General features: G+C 32.8%; 1 protein-coding gene across 1 annotated transcript in view; it reads right to left on the bottom strand.

Moving 5' to 3' along the window:
• Positions 1–24,666, bottom strand: part of LOC129221530 (2-oxoglutarate dehydrogenase complex component E1-like) — a 90,070-nt gene that overhangs the window by 45,668 nt on the left and 19,736 nt on the right. The window contains exons 5-11 of the mRNA XM_054856021.1: positions 22,220–22,374; positions 19,456–19,602; positions 19,242–19,329; positions 15,633–15,741; positions 13,993–14,063; positions 6,924–7,052; positions 31–210 (exon numbers count right to left, since the gene is read on the bottom strand). Of these exons, the coding sequence (XP_054711996.1) occupies positions 31–210; positions 6,924–7,052; positions 13,993–14,063; positions 15,633–15,741; positions 19,242–19,329; positions 19,456–19,602; positions 22,220–22,374 (879 nt within the window). The remainder of the gene's footprint in view (positions 1–30; positions 211–6,923; positions 7,053–13,992; positions 14,064–15,632; positions 15,742–19,241; positions 19,330–19,455; positions 19,603–22,219; positions 22,375–24,666) is intronic.

The raw sequence follows: 24,666 nt of genomic DNA, 5'->3' as shown, positions 1-24,666 counted from the left end.
AGCTATATTAGATGTGAGCGCGTTACTTACCAAATCTACAACAACATCTTTTCCAAATTTTGCTCTATATTCAGCAGCTACATTGGAAACATGAACTACTGCTTCAGGATTATCTGCATTAACGTGAAAAATGGGTGCATTGACGACTCGAGCAACATCAGTACAGTACGGCGAAGAACGAGACCTACGAGGGTCAGTAGTAAAACCTATCTGAAAATACAATTTAAAAATGAGCAACAACTAAAATTGAAATATTTCAGAACAGGGAAGAGCTCCCTGCAAGTCCCCCAGGGAAGAACCTTTTTTCAACATTTTTCTTGTTTGTAATGTTTTTTATATTTAGAAAATTTACATTCATTTCTTGATCTCGATTCATCATCTTGGATTGTAGAAAGCAGTTTATTTAGAGATTTGATAAGGAGTATGAAGAGTACAATGCTAAGGTTCAAATAGTTTGTTCAACTGATTTCTTGAAAGGATGGTTAGGTCTGATCATCTGTATTGTAATCAGATTAAGTGACATGTTTTAAACAAAAAAAAAAAAAAAAAAAACTCCAATGAAGATTAGATTTTTTTAATGCATTGATGAATCATAATGACATAGACATGAAGCAATGAGGATACATTTGTTACTTTCTACTAAGTGCAACAAGTTTTTTTCTCCGTCTTTTCATAGGATTACCTTGTTGGAACATTCTGTTTTTTTCTTACAGAATTGCATGATTAACTCATTGGATATTTCTCTTATTCTTTAATTTATTGACTTTAATAATTTGATTTAATTGTAGAGGAAATCAATGTGACATTTTAAGCATGATATTTCAGGCAAAGAGAAAAAAAAACTCTACACATTGTTAAAAAATCATTTGATGCAGTTGCGATAAGCAAAGGGGTGTTAAGAGGCAAAATTATAAATTTAGATATAACCAATACAAATGGTAGATGAACCTCTCCTCTGTCTTGGGGTAAGAGATGGTACTAGTAGCCCTGGTAGGTACTCTTATACACCATGATTTAGATAAACTTTTCAATGAAAGCCTACCTAGATCCCTATCTCAAAACTTACATGTCCACAGCTTCCCGGTTGCTTCACACTGCCTCAATTTATAAAATTCATCTGTGTAAATTTATCAGTGTTAAGTATGAATAAGTATGGTATCAGTTATCTGCTCAAGCAGAAAATATTCATAGATAAATTCTCTAAATGCAAGAAAATGTATTAAAGATACATGCAATGTTTACTATTTGTGAAAAACTGTCCGCCCCTCTTCGTCGAAAATTGTCAGTTCTAAGAAATATTATTCGATTAAGCAGGGAAATTTTCTTTATCTTTCTAAATTGACAACTAGGGATTGCAATACTGGACCGAAAATTCAATACTGGTATTCGTTTTTTTAAAAACGTAATACCGGTATTAATACTGGTATTTGAAATTTCTCAAAAAATGCTGGAAAACATAGCTTCGTTGCCGCACTTCATAATTTTGTACAAAAATTGTATTGTTTATGAAAACGTATTGTGAAAAAATATAAAATAAAGGAACCAATGTCATAATAAAAAAATCAATAATAGCAAAAAACATAATGCATTTGTTGAATTGTCTAAGCCTTGAACTCATTTTAGAGCTCAACTTTCCAACAGTCAAAAGTACTCTTTCTGAATTCACGCAGGTCGGTGATACTGTTAACAATGAGCTTTTCATCACCTCTAGTTGTCTAGAAGTCCTTCACCTTCAAATAATTTGGTACATTGCTGGTTATTTTTGGATAAATGCTTTTGTGTGTGTGTGTGTGTTTCTTTTGTATTGCATGCCTTATTATTATTATTTTTTAAATATAAAGCTAGTTGTAACTTCTTTCTGAGAGACGATACTTTTCCAATATTAATATCATTGTCTCTTGAACAGGAGAGATTTGTGTTTGCTTTTTATTAGCAGTTTAGTTTGAAATTTAAGATAAAATTGACTAAATTTAATCTTGTTAGTTTCTCTTATTTGTTTTTGCTTTTTTTCCCTTTGAAATTCTTTACAATTATAATTGTGTAAAAATCTCAAAGTATGTTTCAATTGACTAAGCTTTACCTCTATGCAAAATTTAAGGCACTATATAATTTCAAAATATTATCTTTCAAGTATAAAACCAAACAGCGAGACAGGACAACAAACCAATACTGTTGACAACAAATTAGCATTTGCTATGTTTTCAAGAAAAAGTTTTTGTCAAAATTTAGTACAGTTCAGTTTGAGACAAATATATTTTAAAAAAATCAAAGTATTACTTCAATATGATTGAAATAAATTTTTCACAGGACAAATGCATTCAAAATTACACTCGAATTTAACTTTCACAAAAGGCTAAGTGAGTGATCAGGGAAATGGAAAAAACTAAAACTTGGTGCTCAAAAGCGCACGAAAATATGATTCATCTCACCATCTAGTAATGACAGTATTATTTTGCAATCTTCCCGCTACTTTTGTTTAATGATATTCTATTAGTTCATGCTTTTGAAGCCAAGTTTTTACACCAATAGATTGATTTTGAATTAAAATATAAAATATAAGTAGATATTTAACCGTTTAACCGCCGAACTATTGACGGAAGATCAAATTTGAGTAATTTTTTGAAATTATGTCTATTTATGTCTAGTAAATACAGAAATAAAATAAAATTTAAAGAAAAAAATTTTTTACTATGTTTTTCAGCGTGTTCCATTTTTGGAACATTGGCGCTTTGCATGAAGTTTTTTTTTTTCAGAGAATTTTTTAAACTAAGAGGTTTTGAATGCGCTTTTTATCTTAGCATACTTTATTACGGAAAAAATAATATTTTAAATTGCATTTATGTACATATTAGAATTCGGAAAATCCAAGACAGAAATATCTAATGCCCATGATATGAAAGGAAGCATTTTGCTGGTGAAGTCGTTTGTCGCAATGGAAACATTTCTTAGTCATTTTTTTTTCCACACCGTACAACGTCCTTGGGATGCAGATACAATATAATGTCCGTCAGACATTCTTGATTGTTTATGTAAATGACAACGAGGTCCTGGATGACTTTCCACTCGTACTTTTCTTCTTAGGGAGGTGAGTTGTTATTTCTCTTCGGAACTCTAAATGCTTCATCTTGACTTCGTGTAACTCACAATGAAGTAACCAGCTAGCTACAACTGAAATATTCAGAGCATTACTAAAAAGATTCCACCACCATTTTTTACTCCTCAAATGAGGTCTGTAGCTCCCTAAAAGTTTATCCAAGACGTCCACACCCACCATTCCTTCATTTTATCTCTTGATAAGATGAGGTTGTGGCACATCTATCTTGCATTTCTGCTCATTTGAGTAACGTTTTACAGATGCAAGTGGCTCATGTGTATAACAATTAGATGCTTCTGTAACCACTGCATTATCATTCCAGCTGCACATGTACACTGATCCATCAGATCGCTAGTCAAAATTTCCTCAATCTTCTTTAGAAAGGGCTTTTTTTTCATTTCAGTGGACAATGGCCAGTTCGGTTTTCACGAATTGTTCCTGTTGCTCGTACACCTTTTTTTGATAGCTGAGAAATTAAGTCATATGATGTAAAAAAGTTATCAAAGTATACTTCATGCTTAGACGTGTCAGTCAAAACTGATAATAGATCATTTACAACTTTGGATCCTAATTGCACATCAGGGGATCCTTCTCTTTTGCTTGAATAAATCTCCATGGAATATCGGTATCCACTTGAAGAGCACAGCATCCAAATTTTTTAGCCGAATCTTACTGGTTTTCCTCTAATAAATATTTTACATGAATGCTGACCGTTGAAGGAAACCATAGATTCATCTATGCACAATTTTTTATGAAACACAACAAATTGTTGAAGGTTTTTACACAATTCTTTGCAAATAGGGTATACTTTTCAAAATTTGTCATTTTGTTTTAATTCATGGTTGTCCATCAAATGAAAGTTGTGTTTTATTTTTCGAAAACGATTTCGAAGCATAACTGATGGTACAATTGGCACAGATGTATCTTCTGCATTGCTCCAATACATATTTTCAGAAGAAACGGAATGGTACCCACTCAATAGCAGCAAATCAAAAAATTGTAGGATTTCATCTCTGTCAACATCTATTGATTCTAATTTTTGCAATGCATACAAGTTTGTCATATTTGCTAAGTGTTCAACATACTGCAAAGGTAAAATTTTAAAAAATAAATCAATTGGAGATAAATCCACTATATTCGGAAATGCATGTTGAAGCAGTTCAATACTTTCTAACGAAATCGGTTTCTGAAAATTAGCTTTCTTCTCCCAAGTTATATCCATTTTCATTCTTTTTCTACTTTTATTTCCTCATAATTCCAACTTTTTCTTTTTTCAGTTTTCATTCGCTTTTTACTTTTATTATCTAATGATTTCAGACTTTGCTCTTCCTCTGATTTTTTTGTTAAATTTTCACGAGAGTTGGTGGAAAAAATTACCTGGTTCATCAGGGGGTGATTGACATATATCTACATCTGACAAATCCAAATCTGACAATGTCTCTAAATAAGCCACAGCTTGTTCTTACAGTAAGAAATCTTGTAGACATTTTTTTAAAATTTATGAACAGTTGGTATACGTCAAACAGAATTTCGTTTTGCTCGAAAACAAAGCTAGCGAATTATTGAACTGCATTTAAAATATGAAGAATAAAACACTCACTAATATTATTTTTTATTATCACGTGACAATGCAACTGTCCGAGCAGGTGTGAATTCGGAGCCATATAGCCTATCAAACAGTAGACTGTTATTATTTTCTTTGCTAACAAAACGTCATATCCTTTCAAAATATAAACTTACTTGGTTTTGCCAACATCTACATCAGAGTACATTCCAATGAGAAGAAAAAAGAAACATATATTACGAAAAATGAAATTTCCCCTTTGAAGTCGAACGATTTACTTCTTGGAAATTTGACTCCCTAAAAGCGCCAATGTTCCAAAATTGGAACATGCTATTTTGAAGGGGTACACCTTTTGGAAATATCATTGTACATTTCTACAAGCATTTTAAAATCATACATTGAAGTATTTTTCACAACTATAATAAATATCATCACATTTTCTGAAAAAGCCAATTTTTGGTAAATTTTATAAGAAAAAGTTGCAAAAAGCTAAAAAAACACTCATCTTTGAAAAATCGCAATAAATAATTGAAAATATATAAACAATCAAGCAGGAAATCAAAAAATACTTTGAAATAAGACTAAACTGTGATAAAAAAAACTTGTTTATTTTAACGTTATTTCTTGGGAAAATTTTCAGTTAAATATGATGTTCCATTTTTGGAACATTGGCGGGTAAACGGTTAATAAATCAATTGAAAATTCTTAAATTTAAACCATTTATTATTTTTAGCTAATACCGAAAATACCGCGAGGTAAAATACACCAGTATTTTACCTCAGCAAATACCGGTATTACGAAATTGCAAAGTTGCTATAAATACCGGTATTCGGTATACCGGTGCAATCCTTATTGACAACATTTGTCTTAAAATGTAATAGTCATAAATCAATAGCTATATAAAGGAAATAACTAACATTATTTGTAAAAAGTTTTTGAAATAAGCCAAGTAAACAACAAAATAGTTTAATAATTTGTACATATATTATAGTACGTAGGAAAATTATTAAAAAGTAACTTTCAACTTAAGACATGTAATATTTGTTTTAGCACCTTATTTCCGCACAAAAATTCTGTAATAGTGGATTGCTTGCTCCAAGGTCTTTTGAAAATACTTTTCCAAATCCTTTTCTACCCTTCTCGTCTTCCGTGTTTTACATTTAATATTTATCAATTTATTATGCTCTGAAATGTGTATATTTCTTTGTGTTATTTAATTCAATTACCGACTGCGCTGTTTATTGTTTCCTTTTGTAGTGGCAACAAAAGAAATTAGATAGAATGGTGGAAATGATTTGATGAAAAGTTATTTCTGACCCAGAAGACAAAAAATATTGTTTTATGTTTTCACGTCAACAATTGCTATATCCTTAACTTATTTCTAATTTATTTCAAAAAATATTCAACAGAAATATTGCACTATTATTCAATTATCTAGAGAAATTATTCAATTAAGCAGGGATCCTTAAGATTGCGTCTATGAGGAATTATTCGGCTCTGGCAGGTTTTATTCATATATAAGCGGGGTATTCATTTATCTGTTACCCGATTAAGCAGGGCTGACAGTATTTGTAAATAGTTGAAAGCATGTAATTACAAAAAAAAAAAAAAAAAAGAAACAGTTAAAAAAATAACAATTTTAATGAACTGACATGATTTAGTTTTATACTGGGTGTTTGCTACATTTTAGGATTTGAAATCTAAGACTTTCCAAGATTTCTGTTCGTAACTTTCCATGACTCACAAGAGGCAATTTTTTCAGGGGAACAAAAAACATTTTTCACAAGAATATCTAAACTAGTGTTTTGTGCAATATAAAATTGCAACCATCTGATCTATGCTTTCCACGTATGTTTCTAAAAATTCCAATTAAAGCAAAATGTAATGAGCTGGTCTGCTACGACAACAACTAAAAAACAATTATTGCAACAATGACTAGTGATACACGTGAATTAGTTTCAAATTTAATATTTCATGATCGAAATCCACGACTTCATAATTTATCCTAACTTTTCAGGTGCACGGATACCCTTATTATAGTTATAAACATTTTATAAACTTTGTAGTAGACTTATAGGTACACAATGTTGAATGTGACTTTCAGACAATTAACAATGGAGTATGTGAATAAAACACAAATGTTTTTTGCTCAATGCATCCATTTTCCATATAAAATCGTTAAGTATCAAATACGTTTTACAGATAGAAACCCACTGGTACAAAGTATAGTATCACTAAAATTAATTCCTGTAAAAAAATAAATACCTGATTATTCACTACAATATGAATAGTCCCATGTGTGGAATAATCTGGAAGATCACTCAAATGAAAAGTTTCATAAACAACTCCTTGTCCTGAAAATGCAGCATCTCCATGCAATAAAATACTCATAACCTGAAAAAAATCAAATTCATGTTAGTATATTTCAAATACCATAAATTTTTGTTATTGATTAAATAGGTGTTTTCAGCTACATCAAATGAAAAAGATTAAATTTTAAGATTTAATAAGTTTTCTTTTTCATTGGTTGCCACAAATCAAGCTAATTTCTGAAAGTAACGCAGTTAAAAATGCTTAATAATGAAAATCAATTAAGATTAATAAAATTTTTAAAATAAAACAAAAGTAACTAAGTTCACTCAATTTATTAAGAAAAGTAAAATTAAAACAAAACAAAAAGAAATTGGTAGATTGGGCTCAAGTTGCAGGCAGCACAGGAATTACAACATTCAAATGATGCTTATAAATGCTGACATGAATGGAAGGATTTTAGGATTTTATATGATATGATACAGTTGAATAGTGCAAAGTTACACCAAATTATGAACAGTTTTTGAAAATGATGTTAAGCGATCTAAGCGAACTTTGAAACATAACAGAAGGGTCCACAAGAGAAACGATTAAGTCCACTTCTTGATGAAATCTTTGTAGCATGTTTTATTTCCTTAAAAACATTAATGTTAATTTTAACTTATGTATTATTTGTAATTAAATACTATTTTATCAAAAATAATTAAAAAAAAGATTTCTCTTTGAAATTGCCATTTTATGAGCAAGTATATTTTTGTTTAATTTAAAGATTGGGCTTTGGCTGTTTTTCCAGTGATTCATTCAATTGATTTTGTGATGTAAGAGTGAGAGAGAGAGAAAAAAAGATCATTGATCATTTAGTAATTTTCAACAGCATGGTAGACAAAGTCATGGTTAATTATAAAAACTAAATTGAATATCTACAGCATTTAACTGCATTCACTTGTTACAAGAGATGGCAACTTGTTCTCCCCCTTGTGCAGTGTATTTCTTTTTTAATTTCGGTTTTGGCAATGGAATGTCATTATAAAAGTCAGTACTACATGTTTGAATAATTGTGTGACATATTTTCGATGCTATCAAAAAAAAAAAAAAAAAAAACGCTAATTATTTTCTGTCCCGTGAATGTGCTGGTGGCATAAATACATTTTAAACACAACACTTTACAGCCATAAATAAAAATGAAAAACAAATCATTGCAAAATTAATGCAAGAGTCTGTCATAGTTCTATTCGAAAAGAAACAAACAGCAGCTTATTTCGCAGGTATGAAAATTATATGAGTAGTACATGCGAGAACATTTCGTCTTAAGGGGGGAAACCAGTTTAGAAGGCCGAAATGTTAGTCTGCTTCATAAATTTTTTTAACAGGGAAGGAATAATTATAATTTTTTTCAAAATTGGAGGATATTTTATTCATCTTTTGAAGTACACTTTGTAATTTTTTCAAGTAATTTCCACGAGAAATAGTGGAGTTAGAAGCTGCTGTGCACAGGTGGTCGCCATCAAAGCTTGCGGCATTTGTTGTTATTCCGTGTCACAAAAAACACGCTGATATTTAGAACTCAAAACATTTTATTCAACACTGAAAAACTTTAATTGAAAAAAGGTTAAGACATGATATTGCTATGAGTGTGTGCAAAGCTCGTGGCACACGCTCCGGAATTCCAAAACAGAAAGAAGAAAGAGCCGGTTCTTGTGAACTTGAATTTATACATTATTGCACTACCCGAAGGTACAAGCCAATTTGGCGAGCGCCAACATCCCAGTTTGGCTACTGCAGCCGCATACTCCCCCCGCAGTTTCATCTTTTAGCTGTATAACAATCAGGAAAATGAACACTTCGCCCTGAGCGAGTTGTTACTTTTTGCTCTGGAATAATGTTCGCAGGTACACAGTCTTTAGTTTCAACTGCTGGAAGGAAAGCTGGTTTTAACCTGTCAAGTGGAACTGTAGATTTATGTCCCTTAATATCGATGACAAATGTCTTACTAAATCTTTTTAGCACTTTGTAAGGTCTGTCATAAGGACACTGCAAAGGTTTTCTCACACCATCATGTCGCAGGAACACGTAGGAACAGTCTTTTCGATGAGGGTGGATAAACGTAGCTTTAACTGCATGACTAGAAGTCAGTACCGGTCTAACTGCACTAAAATGAGCTCTCAGCTCCTCAACAAATTGTTGAGGGGAAGATTCTGTTAATGTCGGAACAAAAAACTCTCCTGGTAGCCGGAGACTAGTGCCTTAGACCAAATCAGCAGTAGTTGCTTTGATGTCTTCTTTGAAAACAGTTCGAAAACCCAGCAAGATTGTAGGTAACACTGAAGACCAATGTTCATTGCCCTGTGCTTTGAGGGCAGCTTTTAAGGGTCGGTGAAATTCTTCAATCAAACCGTTAGCTTGCACGTGGTATGGCGAAGAGCGAATTCTTTTAATTCCGAGGAAATGGGAGAGTGCCTTGAAAAGAAGACTTTCAAACTGTCGTCCCTGGTCTGTAGTTATCAATGATGGATAACCAAATCGCGTAATCCAGTGATTATAAAAAGTCTCTGCAATGGTTTGAGCTGTAATATCCTTGATGGCGACAGCTTCAGGCCAATGTGTAAACCTGTCGATCATTGTGAGGCAGTAGCAGTTGCCTTGCGATGGAGGGAGAGGTCCTATTAAGTCAAGGTGAACATGGTCAAATCTATGAGTCTGTTTAGTAAAAACACCTAAGGGAGTTTTAGTATGCTTGAAAATTTTAGCTTTTTGACAGGGAATACATTCTCTTGACCATGTTACACAATCTTTGTTCATGTAAGGCCAGATGAATCGAGATCTAATTAACTTTGTTGTGCTCCGAATTCCAGGATGTGATACATTGTGCAATGAAGAAAAAATGTGTTTCCGAAATGAAACTGGAATATACGGACGTGCCGTGTCCGTAGACAGGTCACAATATACCGGCTTGTCATATCCCGGTAGTACAATTTTCTTTATTTTCAATTTCTGAAGATTTTGAATTAAATTTATTAGTTTTAAATCGTCAGACTGTGCCTTAGAAATTTCCTCATAGTCGATAGGACTTGGCATTGTTATAGCAGCGATCTGAGAGAGCGTGTCAGCCGTGATATTTTCAGAGCCTTTCACATACTGAATATTAGTTGTAAATTGCAAAATAAAATCTAATTGTCTAATTTGTCTGGGTGAACTTTTATCTGAACGTTGCTTAACTGTGAAAGTTAAAGGTTTATGATCTGTAAAAAGAGTAAACACTCTAGCTTCTAACATGTAACGAAAATGTTTTACAGATGCGTAAGCTGCAAGTAATTCTCTATCATATATGCACTGTAATTTTGCTCTGTCGAGGAAAGTTTACGCGAGAAAAAAGCGAGAGTTTGTATTTCATTTTCGACAATCTACGATAAAGCTCCTCCTATAGCGAAATCTGAAGCATCTACATGCAAAATGAGTTCAGCATCCGCCCTAGGATGGGCCAAAAATACTGCATTTGCGATTAATTTCTTACAAGTCTGAAATTCCTCTTCAGCCTCACGCGACCATTCTATTTTAGTTCAATCATTCCTTTTGGTTCCTCTCAAATAAACATTTAGATTTATCGGATGTTTCGCTAATTTCGGTAAAAATCTGCGAAAAAAGTTCAAAAACCCTAGAAAATGCTGTAATTCTTTAATTGTCTCAGGTTGTGGATATTCTAATATTAGTAATACTTTATCAGGAAGGGGCTGAGTTCCTTTTTTTGAAATAAAATGACCTAAAAAGGAAATTTCCGATACGCCCCAAACACATTTAGGAACATTAATAGATAAACCATATTCGCTCAGTTTTTGAAGTATGGCTCGTACATGCATCATGTGTTCATCCTCGCTTTTACTAAAAATCAAAATATCATCTAGATATACAAAGCAGAAGGTAAATTCTCCCAAAAGTCCGTTCATAAAGCGTTGGAAAGATTGTGCAGCTGAACAAAGCCCGAAATTTAGATATGGAAACTCAAAAAGATCCAAAGGAGTACATACAGCCGTTTTTTTGATATGCTCCGGAAGGACTCGTATGTGAAAGTATGCACGTACAATGTCAATTTTTGAAAAAATACTACATCCATAAAGAGCATTTCAAAAATCCTGTATATGCGGTATTGGGTACCTGTCAGGATTGTACAAGAATTAAGTTTCCGATAATCACCAACAGGGCGAATGGCTCCCGATTTTTTTGGCACTACGTGCAAAGGTGAAGACCATGGAGATTTAGAAGGCCTACAGATACTCTGTTCAACCATAAATTGAAATTCTTTTTTAACGACATCGTATATTTTTGGATTAAGCCGCCTTGGTTTGCAATGAACCGGGGGACCAGTTGTTTCTATGTAGTGCACCGTATTATGCTTTACTTGTGTTAAATTGGGAGTAACTTTTGTAAGTTCTAGAAATTCTGCTAACATTTTATGGTAAGGGGTGTCTTCCGTAATTAATTTAACTTAAAAATGATAGGATGATCTTTCTGTAATTCCTACTCTCGTCAGTTTTGTAATGTTATCAATTAATCTGCGTTGCTTAAGATCAATCAAAAGACCAAAATTCTCCAAAAAATCTGCACCAATTATTGGAACATGGACCGATGCAATTAAGAACTTTCAATTAAAGTTGCGTCTTAAACCCAAATCCACATTTAACAATTTGGTTCCGTATGTACGTATTTTCTTGTTATTAGCCGCAATTAATTCTAACTGGTCGGGTCGCGTATTTTTTGCTCGTTGGGAAATGGGGACGCACGATACATCGGACCCTGAGTCAACAAGGAATTTTAAATTTGATTTTTTATCGAAAACATAAAGACAACAAGACTTTTTGGCTATCGGGTGTTGAAGTCGCCGAAACAGATATTTCGATAGCCGGATCTAGTTTTCCGAATTTTTTACAGAAAATAAGCATGGCTCCCTACATTTACGAGCTTGATTACCAAATTTTTCATGGTAGTAGCGAAATTCCCCCTTAGTAGCAGAATTACTTTTACGTCGATATGATGATTTAGAATTTTGCCCCCGGGAATAATTTCGAAAACGACTACGAGACTGACGTTCAATTTGATTTCGAAGAGCAGATATTTCCTCATGAAGGAAATTCCTTTCATTTTGCAACGCACGTTCACTCGAAGTACCGGTGGTCATGCACAAATTTCTATCAAATGGGTCCGACCGTACCTCTGCAATTTTATCTGCCATCTTTGCTACATTCTCGAGAGATTCTGAACTAACAGAAAGAATGCTTTGCATGTCAGCAGGAAGCCGTTGCAAGAACAAGTTTCGTAAAAAATCGTCAGAAATAGACTTTCCTGCAAGTTCGCGCATTTCTCCCAGTAAATACGATGGTTTATCGTCCCCTAGTTGAAGTTTGGATAACAATTTTCGAATCTGTTTGTTCTCGGAATCCGATAACCCCTGAATCATTCTTTCTTTTAAAACGACATATTTGTCTTTCTCAGGTGGGTTAAGCAAAATATCTGAAACAGCTGACAGGGTCTCCGGGTCTATTGCCGATACAACAGTATTATATTTAGTAACATCTGCAGTAATTCCAGATAGCTGAAAATTACTTTCTGTTTGTACGAACCACAACTTAATGTTGTTACGCCATAGCGGGGGTAATTTCATGCCAATTCGGCCAATTTGCGTTTCACTACCGCTTCCCGTATTATTAGGATTTTCCTGTGACATATTTAAAAATTTAGCGAAAAGGTTTGAAAATTACAAATTAGTCAATTGGAAAAAAAATAGAAGGCACAAATACAATGAATTTAGGAATCTTTCAGAAAATTAGAATACTTTGTACTACCAAACTCGGAGAAATGAATCATTCACCATACGTCTTGTTGCACTTGTTCATTCCGGGTCACCACTTGCGGCATTTGTTGTTATTCCGTGTCACAAAAAACACGCTGATATTTAGAACTCAAAACATTTTATTCAACACTGAAAAACTTCAATTGAAAAAAGGTAAAGACATGATATTGCTATGAGTGTGTGCAAAACCCGTGGCACACACACTCTGGAATTCCAAAACAGAAAGAAGAAAGAGCCGGTTCTCGTGAATTTGAATTTATACATTATTGCACTACCCGAAGGTACAAGCCAATTTGGCGAGCGCGAACATCACAGTTTGGCTACTGCAGCCGCAAGCTTGTTGCTGGTGGTCATTACCGAAGCCATAATTTGTATCTGCAATCACAACACTTTTTCTTTCTCGTTAACTTATTTTCTAAGAAAATAAACCTAATTGTGATCAAAAAACTTAAAAATTGCATTTTTTTGAGGTGTTTGATGACAATGTCATGTTTTTCTGCCATTTTTTTTTTACATTTCTTGCATTAAAAAATATTTTTATTAATGACTAACATCATCCCAGAGTTAGGTTCATATAGATTATAATTGAATAAAGAATATTCACACGCATTTTCAGAATGATTGGTCAATAACTCTTAGAGCTAGAATGCCCATCAGTTGAAAAAAAATTGTTTCTAAAAAAACCAGTTCGAAAAAACTGCCGTGAACGTTTTACAATCTCCACAGTCACTTAAAAGTGCTATAGCATCGGAACTAATCTGTATTTTTCACTGTAATTTTGGCAAAATATTCTTGAATAGTTTTACTAACATTTTATTGCACTAAAAAAATAAAATGAATTTAAAAAAAAAAAGTGGATTTTCTGACCTGTCTAAACTGGTTTCCCCATCATCAAATTTTGTTTTATAATCAAGTATAAATCAAACGAGTACTCTCTCGAGCATTACAATGTCAGCAAAATGCATTTTTTTCCCAACAATCAGAGGTTTAATTTCTAATAAGTGGAAAAATGCCAAAGTTTTTGCTCATTAGACTCGATAATTAGCAAGGCTTGTGTAGAACTTACAGATTTCAAAGAACTATAACTCAAGACATTAGAAATGGAATATAGTAGATGACTTTCTAATTTTTTAACATTTTAAGGCAGACACTGTAATTTATAATGTAAGCAAAATTAAATACCTTTTTCCCTTGAGTATCACCTCTGTAAAACTGTTCAGCCCTTGTCTTTCCTTGCACAACAGGATCACAGGCTAATATTGGGAAAAAAAGAGATGCATTTTATATTTTAAAATTATTAATCAATAAGTATAATTAGCCATATGAATATGATCATAAATTATGCACAACAATTTCGTTTAGAGATAACTAAGTTATTTAATTGCAGAATTCTATCCATTTATTTAATTCTTTTCAGTATCTGCCAGAAGGCTAGAATGAAATGGTACAAATAGATGCAGGGTGCACTTAACAAGAGATGGAGGACTCTGGATGAAAACGGAACGATCCTCAGTTATCATAGGAAGACTGCAGTGGCTTTCTTTAGAAACTGTCTCTGGATGTTACTGTTTAAGAGACCATTTCTATAGAATCAGTGGTGGATTCCCCAGAATGTTTTTAATATGACTCCAAACAACCAATGACTTTTGAATATTTAGAAAATTATATTGTGTTATCTCAGCATGAGGACATAGTAAAAAATATTGGAGGGCTTGTAAACTAATGGCTTATGCGCCAATGTTCGGCATTTTTAAAATAAATTATTATTGCAAATGAAGTAGTGAGAAGCAGAAGGGTGTAAGTGGACTTTTTACAGTTTTGACTAAAACATATGAGAAGCTCAAAACATAGGTAGGTTCTACATGAAATACACCACCAGCTCAGTCATTCCAGCCGAGGACTGCAGTTTCATGCTTATCAGCACTCGTTAGCCCAGCACAGGAAGTGACTGAGCTGGAGGTGGAAAACCTATTAAGGAAGCCAAGAGTGCCAAACAAACTGGTAGCTAATACAGAATTAGCACTGACCAGACGAAAAAACCAAAGCAATGGTTCGGTTCACTCGTCATTTTCATTTCATGTATTTCTGCCTTAGTCCTGGTTATAGGGCAGTAAATTACTGAATATACCTGCCTTGCCTTCAATCTTCGAGTTGAACCAAGCCATTGCTTTGGTCACTCGTCTGGTCAGTGCTAATTCTGTATTAGCTACCAGTTTGTTTGGCACACTTGGCTCCCTTAAGAGGTTTTCCACCTCCAGCTCAGTCACTTCCTATGCCGGGCTGACGAGTGCTAATAAGCACGAAACTGCAGTAATCGGCTGGAATAACTGAGCTGGAGGTGTATTTCATATATTTCTGCCTTAGTCCTGGCTATAGGGTGGTAACTTACTGAATATAGGTAGGTTCTCATTGAAAAGTTTTCAAAATCAGGCCATCTACCTGCACCCTACCAGGTCTACTACTAAGTACTACCTCTTGTACTAAAACAGATCAGAATTTCTTCTACCAACCTCTACATTTTTGATTTCGGCACTTATGCCCCTTTTTTCTACGCACTTCATTTTCGAAATCGGGGAAAATTGATACACTCAATATTTACTCTTCTGTTACAAAATGTTTACCTATGATGAACAAAACTAAAAGTTTTTATGATCTACATGCATTAAATTTCTCCATGCAATTAATTATGTGCAATAAAGAGAAAAAAAAAATATATTGCTTGCTAAAAATATTTGATGTTGTAAAAGGAAATCTTCAATCAAAACTCACAAAAAATAGCAGTAGTTCATTTAAAAGTCAAAGCAAATTATATTGTTTGTTACCTTCAAGATGAGATGGATTTGCAACAACGGCCAATTTAATATTTTTGTTTGTCACACGATTTAGTCGCTCGTGGCACATGCCTAAATGGTATTTCACATCACCAGAACCCTATAAGAGTGGAAAGCAAAATTAAAAAAAAAAAAGAAAATAACAAATAAAACGGGATGTCTTATACTTATATTTGCAATTATGTAGACACACAAAGCTGAGAAAAAATTATTAATACAATGTTGACATGCACAAATTTGTAGGAAACTGTAGACACTTGTTTTGGGATTACAAGGAACCCCTTTTTCAATGCGAAAGAAGCAAGCTTATGGAAGAAAAGACATCCGACAAAAGCGATTGTATGATGTTTTTTCATAATTTAGTATTCATTCAAATTAATTATCAGGGAAACAAAAAAGAAAATAGGATTGAAAAGTTTTTTAAATATTAAAATCCACTTAAACTTTTCCAAATTTTGGTAAGGAAACAAATATTAAGTAAATGTAACAAATGTTTATTTACTTTGCCCCAATAATGCAACATCATCAACTGCATTTTTTCCAAAAAATTTTGTTTTAAATTTAAAAAAAAATCTGGGAGCATGAGTCACAAAATGAAAAAAAAAAATAGCATTCTATGAAAACATTTGAACACTATTTAGCAATAATTGATAAAAGAATGAAATACAATTTGGGACATAGTGTGTACAATATACAAAGAAAATTCAAAGTTTGTGATCATTTCCACTCTAACACCAAAACCAGCTTAAAGAGCAACAGTAGATTTTAAGGTACTGTACTCAAAAGTCTTTAAAAGTTAATTTAAAAATTGTTACCTCAGATTGCATTTTTTGGAACAGGGTCATTTTACTGTAATTTAGACATTTATGTAGAGTCGGTAACGTGACCTTTTTTTTGCCATAACTTTTTAGCTTACTGTTTGATTAGCATATTATTTTATTTTGAGCTTTTCCTACCAACACACCAACTCAAATTAAAATGATTTTCAAATCAAACGGTTAATTAAAACGTTATGGCAAAAAAAGGTCATGTTACAAACTCTACAAAAATGTCAAAAAAAAAAATGCCCCAACAACATACAAAAACAAATGCTTTGACTCAGTTTGCCTGCAGCACTATATTATGCTATCAATATAGGGTTTATTTTACATAAAAATGTACCACTCTTCAGTTATGACAATCTGATAAATCCACCAACTATACAGTGCGCATGATTCAGATTCAATCTATGTAGCATCACCAGCAATCAGCCCAGCAGAAGCCATTTTTTGGGGGGGGGGGGGGGGGGTGCAATGAATATTTGGTATCTTGCCCATTTGGCAGTGCAGACAAACCAAATATTTGGTTCGGCCAAATATTTTAATATTTGGCAATCTAATAGCATAGTAAACAAATTTAAATCTTTGACAATTGTCAAACAAACACTTTTTTATGCAATGAACCAAAGGTTTTGGCATAGTACCATAGTACAAAACTAATTCAAATTGTTGCTTACTGATGTTATCACTTTTAATGTAATTTTAATGTATAAGAAAACGTTCAGATGTTTAATTTAAATTCTGTGGCTTTTCAATTTTTCTTAAAACCAACACTCACAACATTAACTTTACTCAAACTTATTTAAATATGAAACAGTAATTCCCCCCCCCCCAAAAAAAATATATTACTAAGTGTTCATAAATATGTAAAGTCAATTAACTGCTAAAGTTCTTACACAAAATACATAGCTAAAATAATAATTATATTATTACTATCAGCCCTGCTTAGTTGGGAAACGGAAAAAACGAATACCCTGCTTATACGAATAAAACCTCCCGAAACCGAATATTTCCCAATAGATGCAATTATTTCCTTTAAAAAGCTATTAATTTATTATTTTTACATTTTAAGACAAATGTTGTCAATTTGGAAATATAAATAAAATTTCCCTGTTTAATCAAATAACATTTCTTGGAACGGACAATATTTGATTAAAATTTTTAAAATGGTGCTTAATATGTAAAGAAAACACACTTAGGTATTAAATTTTGCAATATTTTAATTTCTGAAGTTTTACACAACATCAAATATTGTCTGAAAACTAACTGATCAAATGAATTATTTCAATCAAAGTTAAATTGTATTTTACACTTAAAGACAAGACATTAAAATAATCATCTGGCAATGCTTGAATGTGGTTGCTAAAGTTTCAATTTTGAAAAAAGTATTTACCAGTCACTGAAGAGATTAAGATAGTAGAAAATTATTTAAATGAACAGTAATTTGAAATGATATTTAAAAAAAATTGGGTTTGTATTTGTATATAAGGTAAATACAAGATAATTGATTTATAACAGGTTACTCTGATTATCAGTCATCAAATCATATGGGGGGTGGGGGACAAGGCTGATAAAAGGCAATCAAATTAGCAGTTCATTATGTTAGTTTGCTTTTGGAATGATTCATTTATTTTTAATATTTTCTTTAAATTGGTAACTCTGCTTAAGGTAGATAAATTTAAGATTTTAAATGAAAATGCATTGCCACTTCACAAAAGACACAAAATACATAAACATATTCTATTTTAAATTGGCATAAAATAAAAAAAACTAATATTACAGTAAAATGTTTTAAAGCCAAATATTTAGTATTCAGCTAAATATTTGGTCATAATTTTAACTGAGTATTTGGTATTCGGCAAAATATGGTATACATGATATCCCTAATTTTCTTTGATTATTTTGTTTTTAAATCAATATCAAGGTATTTTTAATTAATTTTAAATTAAAAACATTTTGACACTTTTCTTCATGGAGAAAGTTAAATGCTCAATGTTTTTCCATTAAGGCAAGTCATCTATACTCTGTTCAAGGAAAAGATAGACCAAAAGTAAATAAACCGGTTGCTCTATAATTTGCTGCTGTGACATTTTTTGGGGATTTTCTCCGGAATATTAATAAAAAAAAATAATTTTTTTAAAAAAAAAGGTTAACCAATACGATTCACATTTGGCATCAGCTTGACTCTAATTTGTTTTTGTCCAAGCCAAACACGTAATTGATGTTGCCGAACGGCGCAATTATTTGCTTATATTTAGTCTATTCTTCCCATGAAGGCAGGAATGTTTGATAAAAAGGGCTAGATGGAAACCTACCAGTCGAAATATATCATGGGCAAAGTAAACTTTGAAAATCAATATCAGGCAATGCGAATATATAAACAAAATTAGAAGACAAATAAGATAAGAAAATTCATGATAATTTCTTTTTAAATGAATGTTTTATCAAATGTCTGCTCTAAAGCAATATGTATTGCTTACCTTTCAATTTACAGCAGAAATTTCAATACTAAATATGCAAAATTACTCATAAGAAAACCATTCAAGTGTATTTTAAATCATTTTACAAAATGTCATGATAGAAGCTAACACAGTTTAGGACAAAGAAAATCGACTCAATTATTCAAACTAACTCGAGGAAGCTTAAATTTATATTTCTTTATTTAATTTCAGCTTGAGCAGAGCAAGTCTCTAAGCAATTCATTTCTTCATATTGAAACATAGTCAAAAAAGAATGTTTAACATTTTACACAAAGAGAACTCAAGTAGGGAAGATAAATCACCTCATCAGCAGGTTCTAGACCACTAAACTGTGCAAATATCTGTTCCAAAGGCTTTCGACAAACATTAGCTAAAACATTTAAACGTCCTCTGAAAAAAAATCAATATTACAATAAAAAAACTCCAATCTTTTGTACACTAAATGAAAATTAAATAGAGAAAAATAACTAGTAAGAAAGCAATACTTATAAACAAATTAATAATTAAGAACATTACCTATGAGGCATTCCAATTACAATGCTTTCAATTCCAAGTTCACTTGCACGATCGATAACAGTTTTCATGGCAGGAATCAACACTTCACAGCCTTCCAAACCAAAACGCTTTTCAGACACCCATTTTCTTGCTAAAAATTCTTCAAATCTAAAATTGCAATTTAATTAGTAAAGAAAACAGAGTCCTTAAGAAAAAAAAACCCTTAAAAGTTAAAAAGAAGCCGAAGAACAAAAGAATGACAAATTTTAATTTAAATTGAAATCCAGAAAATAATTTTACTTCTAGAAAATTATGCAAAGATTGTTTTTGTGCAATGGGTATTATTGAAGTTATATCCCATACTCCATTTGAGCAATAAAACAAACAAAACATATAGTTCCATTTGACCAAAAATAAAAAAAAAATTGATTTTAGACATTCACTTTCCAATTTTGTTAGTAACTCAAGATAAAATTTGGATACCGCAAATGAAAAAATGTAGCGATGAATTAAAATGAATAAATAATAACAACAATAGTAACAAAAAAGAAAACCAAGTGGGCACTAAATATATCAGAAAATGATCGAGTTTTGAAATTTGATACTTCTTTGTAAAGAAAGCATTTTTTCATAACAAATTCTTAAAACATTCAATTGTAGCAATGTCTAAATATTTTTTCCTGGTTTTTGAAGACTAGTATGTTTCAGTCAAATTCTATATCACAATTAATAACATTTAGCTGATTCTGTTTTCACACACAAAAGGATTCTTCTGGAGTCTCATAAACAGATGGCTCCTTGTAACTAGTAAATAGATAAGACTTAATATACATGAAATACACCACCATCTCAGTCAATTCCAGCCGAGGACTGCAGTTTCGTGCTTATTAGCACTCATCAGCCCGGCATAGGACTAACTGAGCTGGAGGTGGAAAATCTCTTAAGGAAGCCAAGAGTGCCAAACAAACTGGTAGCTAACACAGAATTAGCACTGACCAGACGAGTGACCGAAACAATGGTTCGGTTAAACTCGAATATTGCAGGCAAGGCAGTTGAAATTTGAGCCTACTTTTAACATTTAGAGCAGAGTAGTGATAAATGTAAACTATTCTTTTTTATGTGTAATATTTAGGATAATGGCACTGGTAACAGACATGCTTAAGACATCTCTGTCAGGTTAACTTAATTTTCTGAGTCTTTTAATGTATTTAGACTTTTAAAAATATTTTTCTATCGTGCAACTACATTTCATCTAACGGCTGGCTGCTTCTGGATCTTCCGAATGAGTTAATTTCATTTTTATTTGCTTATTTTCGGAAAAAAAGTCTGACTCCCCCCCCCCCCCAGTAACAGACACGGACAATTCTGATGATACCCAGTAACAGATAGGATGCAGAAAAGATGGGCAATGGGCAGAGTACCATTTTTCTCTTTAAAATGTGCATAAGTTCTTTATTTTTAGATTTACCTGTAAAACCCTTTTAAATTCAAATGAACATGAAGTACCGGCAGACCTCGTGATAGCTGTTCGTAACCTTCCACCACTGCCTTGTAAATACCAACTGGCTCATAAAATTCACTTTGATAACACTAGATGGTTGCACTGTATTCATGGGTCGCAGCAACATTAGTGTAACTCACCTAAAATTCTTAGTATTTAAACTCAAAGTTACGACTGTCTGTTACTGGTGCCGTTACCCTCTATAAGAACAAATGCGAATACACTTTTTTTTTCACACAAGGTAGGTAACATATGTTCAGTAAGTTACAGCCCTATAGACAGGGCTAAGGCAGAAATACACGAAATACACCGCCAGCTCAGTTAATTCCAGAGCACTTTATGTTTTAGAGGAAGTATTTTAGCAAATGTAACACTAAACTTCACTAATGTACTTTAAGACTAAAGATTAAAGTATACCTTCACTCCAAACCTCATAGGGGCAGTTTGATTCTGATTGATACTTATCAGGGCTGGTTCCAGTAGTTTTGCAGCCGTAGGCAATTTTGAAAAGTGCCCCCCCCCCACATTGAATGATAATATTAATAGTATAAAATAATAATGTACTTATAAAAAAATAATAGTGAGTGCTTAAAATTTTAGTGGGTTTCTCGTTAAATTCCAAACTGGGTTTTGCATATCAAAGCACTGGTACACACTTTAAATTATATTTTTTAAAGCAGTGCATCTTATGGCACTGAAACAGATATTAATATTTTAAAAAGATTTTTAAATCATGCAATTTACCATCTCTAAAATTAAATTGAATTTCTGTTCAAATTCCGAACTATGCTTGCATATCCAAGCACTGGTACACTCTAAATTATTTTTATTCTTTTTTTTTTTTTTTTTGGCTTTGAAGTTGTGAATCTCATAGCACTGAAACAGATAATCATACTTAAAAAAAAATGCATCAACTTTGAAATTTGCCGCCCCTAAAATCTGCTGCCTTAGGCGGCCGCCTACCCCAGAAGCTGGGCCTGGTACTCATAAAGCTCAAAGTAGAAATGTATGACTCACTAAATGCAACAAAGATTTAAGCAAATAAATTTTAAAAGATGAAATGTTCAATTCATAACAGAAAAAAAAAAATTACATTGCTTCATAAATTCAATTGAAAAATAATTTACTGTCAGTGAATCAGCCACCAAACCCATCTTTATAATTCTGAAGTTAAATGAATTAGTTGTCTCTTTTTCTTACTTCAAATACAAGTTAAATTAATAGCTTTAACAATTTTTATAAATGAAATTTTAGAAAACAGAATGATTAATCATGAAAAAATACTTAGTAGAACGAATCAGTCGAGCCATTAGAAGTCTTTTCTGTTCTTTGGTAAAATTTAACACACCAGGAGTTTCGAATTTTTTCCTGATCCATGTGCACTGTTCTTGACTATTGATGAACATATATTCAATTCCAATAGGACCGCAATAAACATCCTGAAAATGACATAAAGGTAAGAAAAATATACACAATATTTTTGACTTGAAAATAGACAACTCTAAACTAAAGACAACAAGGAAAAGACTATCCTCGAGCAGAGGTAATGTCATTTGTTGTCAGGCCTAGATTATACAGAGAAACACAAGAAAGAAAAAAAATATCTTGTTCTTTCTAGTGCATCAGTCCGCTTCCTGAACAAAATACTTTTCTGATTCTAACATATTTCATTTACAAAAGAGCTTTTTAAATGATTAAAAAAAAAAACTATTTCTGACTTATAACAGTTGCAAAATCCCTATAAGTCGGTTGTCACGGCATTCACCATTCTTTATTTATTTAAGAACGAGATTTTCTCGCTTACAACAAATAGTATATCAGTATATAAAATTGTAAAAAACCGCCAATTTTTTAAAAAAATTGTCGCTTTTTGGCCGTTTTTGATCAAAAAAGTTGCAATAGTCGCAAAAGTCTCCTTTTTAGTCGCTAGTGGCAATCCTACTTTCAACATGGTAAATCACAGTATAAAACAGGGATTATCTCTCAAGGGTTTTTTGTGGGAATGCCGTAACTTCCATAATACTTTAACTTATAAACATAACAGATATAACGAATATAATTTATAGTAACATAATACTTATAAATTATATTCCATAATATAAAAAATTCAATGCATATCATCTTCAAGACTTTCACAATTATCAGTAAAAATTAAAAAAAAAAACAAATCATATTTCGCATGAAATACAATACCAGCTCAGTCATTTCTAGCCGAGGACTGCAGTTTCATGCTTATTAGCACTCATCAGCCCGGCATAGGAAAGTGACTGAGCTGGAGATTGAAAACCTCTTAAGGAAGTCAAGAGTGCCAAACAAACAGGTAGCTAATATAATTAGCACAGACTAGACGAGTGACCGAAGCAATGGTTCGGTTCAACTCGAAGATTGAAGGCAAGGCACAGTATATTCAGTAAATTTGGCACTCTTGGCTTCCTTAAGAGGTTTTCCACCTCCAGCTCAGTCACTTACCTATGCCGGGCTGATGAGTGCTAATAAGCACGAAACTGCAGTCCTCGGCTGGAAATGACTGAGCTGGTGGTGTATCTCATGTATTTCTGCTTTAGCCCTGGCTAATGGGCGGTAATTTACTGAATATACCATGCCTTGCCTTCAATCTTTGAGTTGAACCGAACTATTGCTTCGGTCACTCGTCTGCTCTGTGCTAATTATATTAGCTATCAGTTTGTTTGGCACTCTTGGCTTCCTTAAGAGGTTTTCCATCTCCAGCTCAGTCACTTTCCTATGCCGGGCTGATGAGTGCTAATAAGCATAGGCGTCGGAATGGGGGGAGCTGAGGGAGCTTGAGCTCCCCCTGGAATATTTCAGACTGGCTTAGCTTCCTCAGAAAATTCTTGCACTGCTGCTTTTTGCCGTACATTGTTTACCTCAAACCTGATTTCAAAAATGTGATCTGCCTTTTTTGGGAATTTCGGAATTTCTACCCAATGAGCAAAAAAAGCAGTGAGCAGACGGAGTATTCAGTGCACTTGAATTCAACTTCACCTTTTTTTTTCACCGTTTAAACACTCTTGATTGCCGAAATGTGGTAAAGTGGATTCTACTCCGCGGCCTGCAAAAATCAGTACCAGTCAGAGGTGTAGCATAACCAAACATTTTTTTTTGGGGGGGGGGGGGGACACCAGAGCCATCACCAAGAAGGGTTTTGCTACCTCCCCCCCCCCCCGCCCAGTTTTTCAGAAAGGGCGTCACCAATTTCATATTAGTAATGAAAAAAAAAAGCAGAAAGAAAACCTTTACGATTTTAAGAACATGTAATAGAAATGATAAGTGAACAAATAGAATAAAATTGTCGAAAAGAGTTTTTTCTGCAAAATTTGAAAGCAAATGCAATCTCTGAATATTATTCAGTAACATCCAAGCAAGGTTATGCATTATGATTTACCTCTGAGGAGCGCTGAAACAAACGTTTCGAACATTTTTTAACGAAAAGAAAGTATTCAGTGTTTAGTACAAATCTATGACAAGCGTCAGTCAAGTAAAAAATGAATACGTAAATAAACATAACTTCATAGGGGCTGCCGGCATCTTTTAATTTCTTTTTTTCTTTTTTTTGTAAAAATATCATGAAAATAGTGATTAAGTGGAGAAAAATAAATGTGCCACCAAAATACATTTTAATTAGAGAAAAAGTTGAAACAGAGTAAGGCGAGATTTAAAAATGTCATGACTAGTCACACCACTGCTAGTGTGCTAGTTCTAAGTGTTTAAAT

The sequence above is a fragment of the Uloborus diversus genome, chromosome 4 (assembly GCF_026930045.1).
Source record: "Uloborus diversus isolate 005 chromosome 4, Udiv.v.3.1, whole genome shotgun sequence".
NCBI classification, from domain to species: Eukaryota; Metazoa; Arthropoda; class Arachnida; order Araneae; family Uloboridae; genus Uloborus; species Uloborus diversus.
Note: the sequence above shows the minus strand (reverse complement) of the source record. Positions and strands in the feature narration are given on the sequence as shown.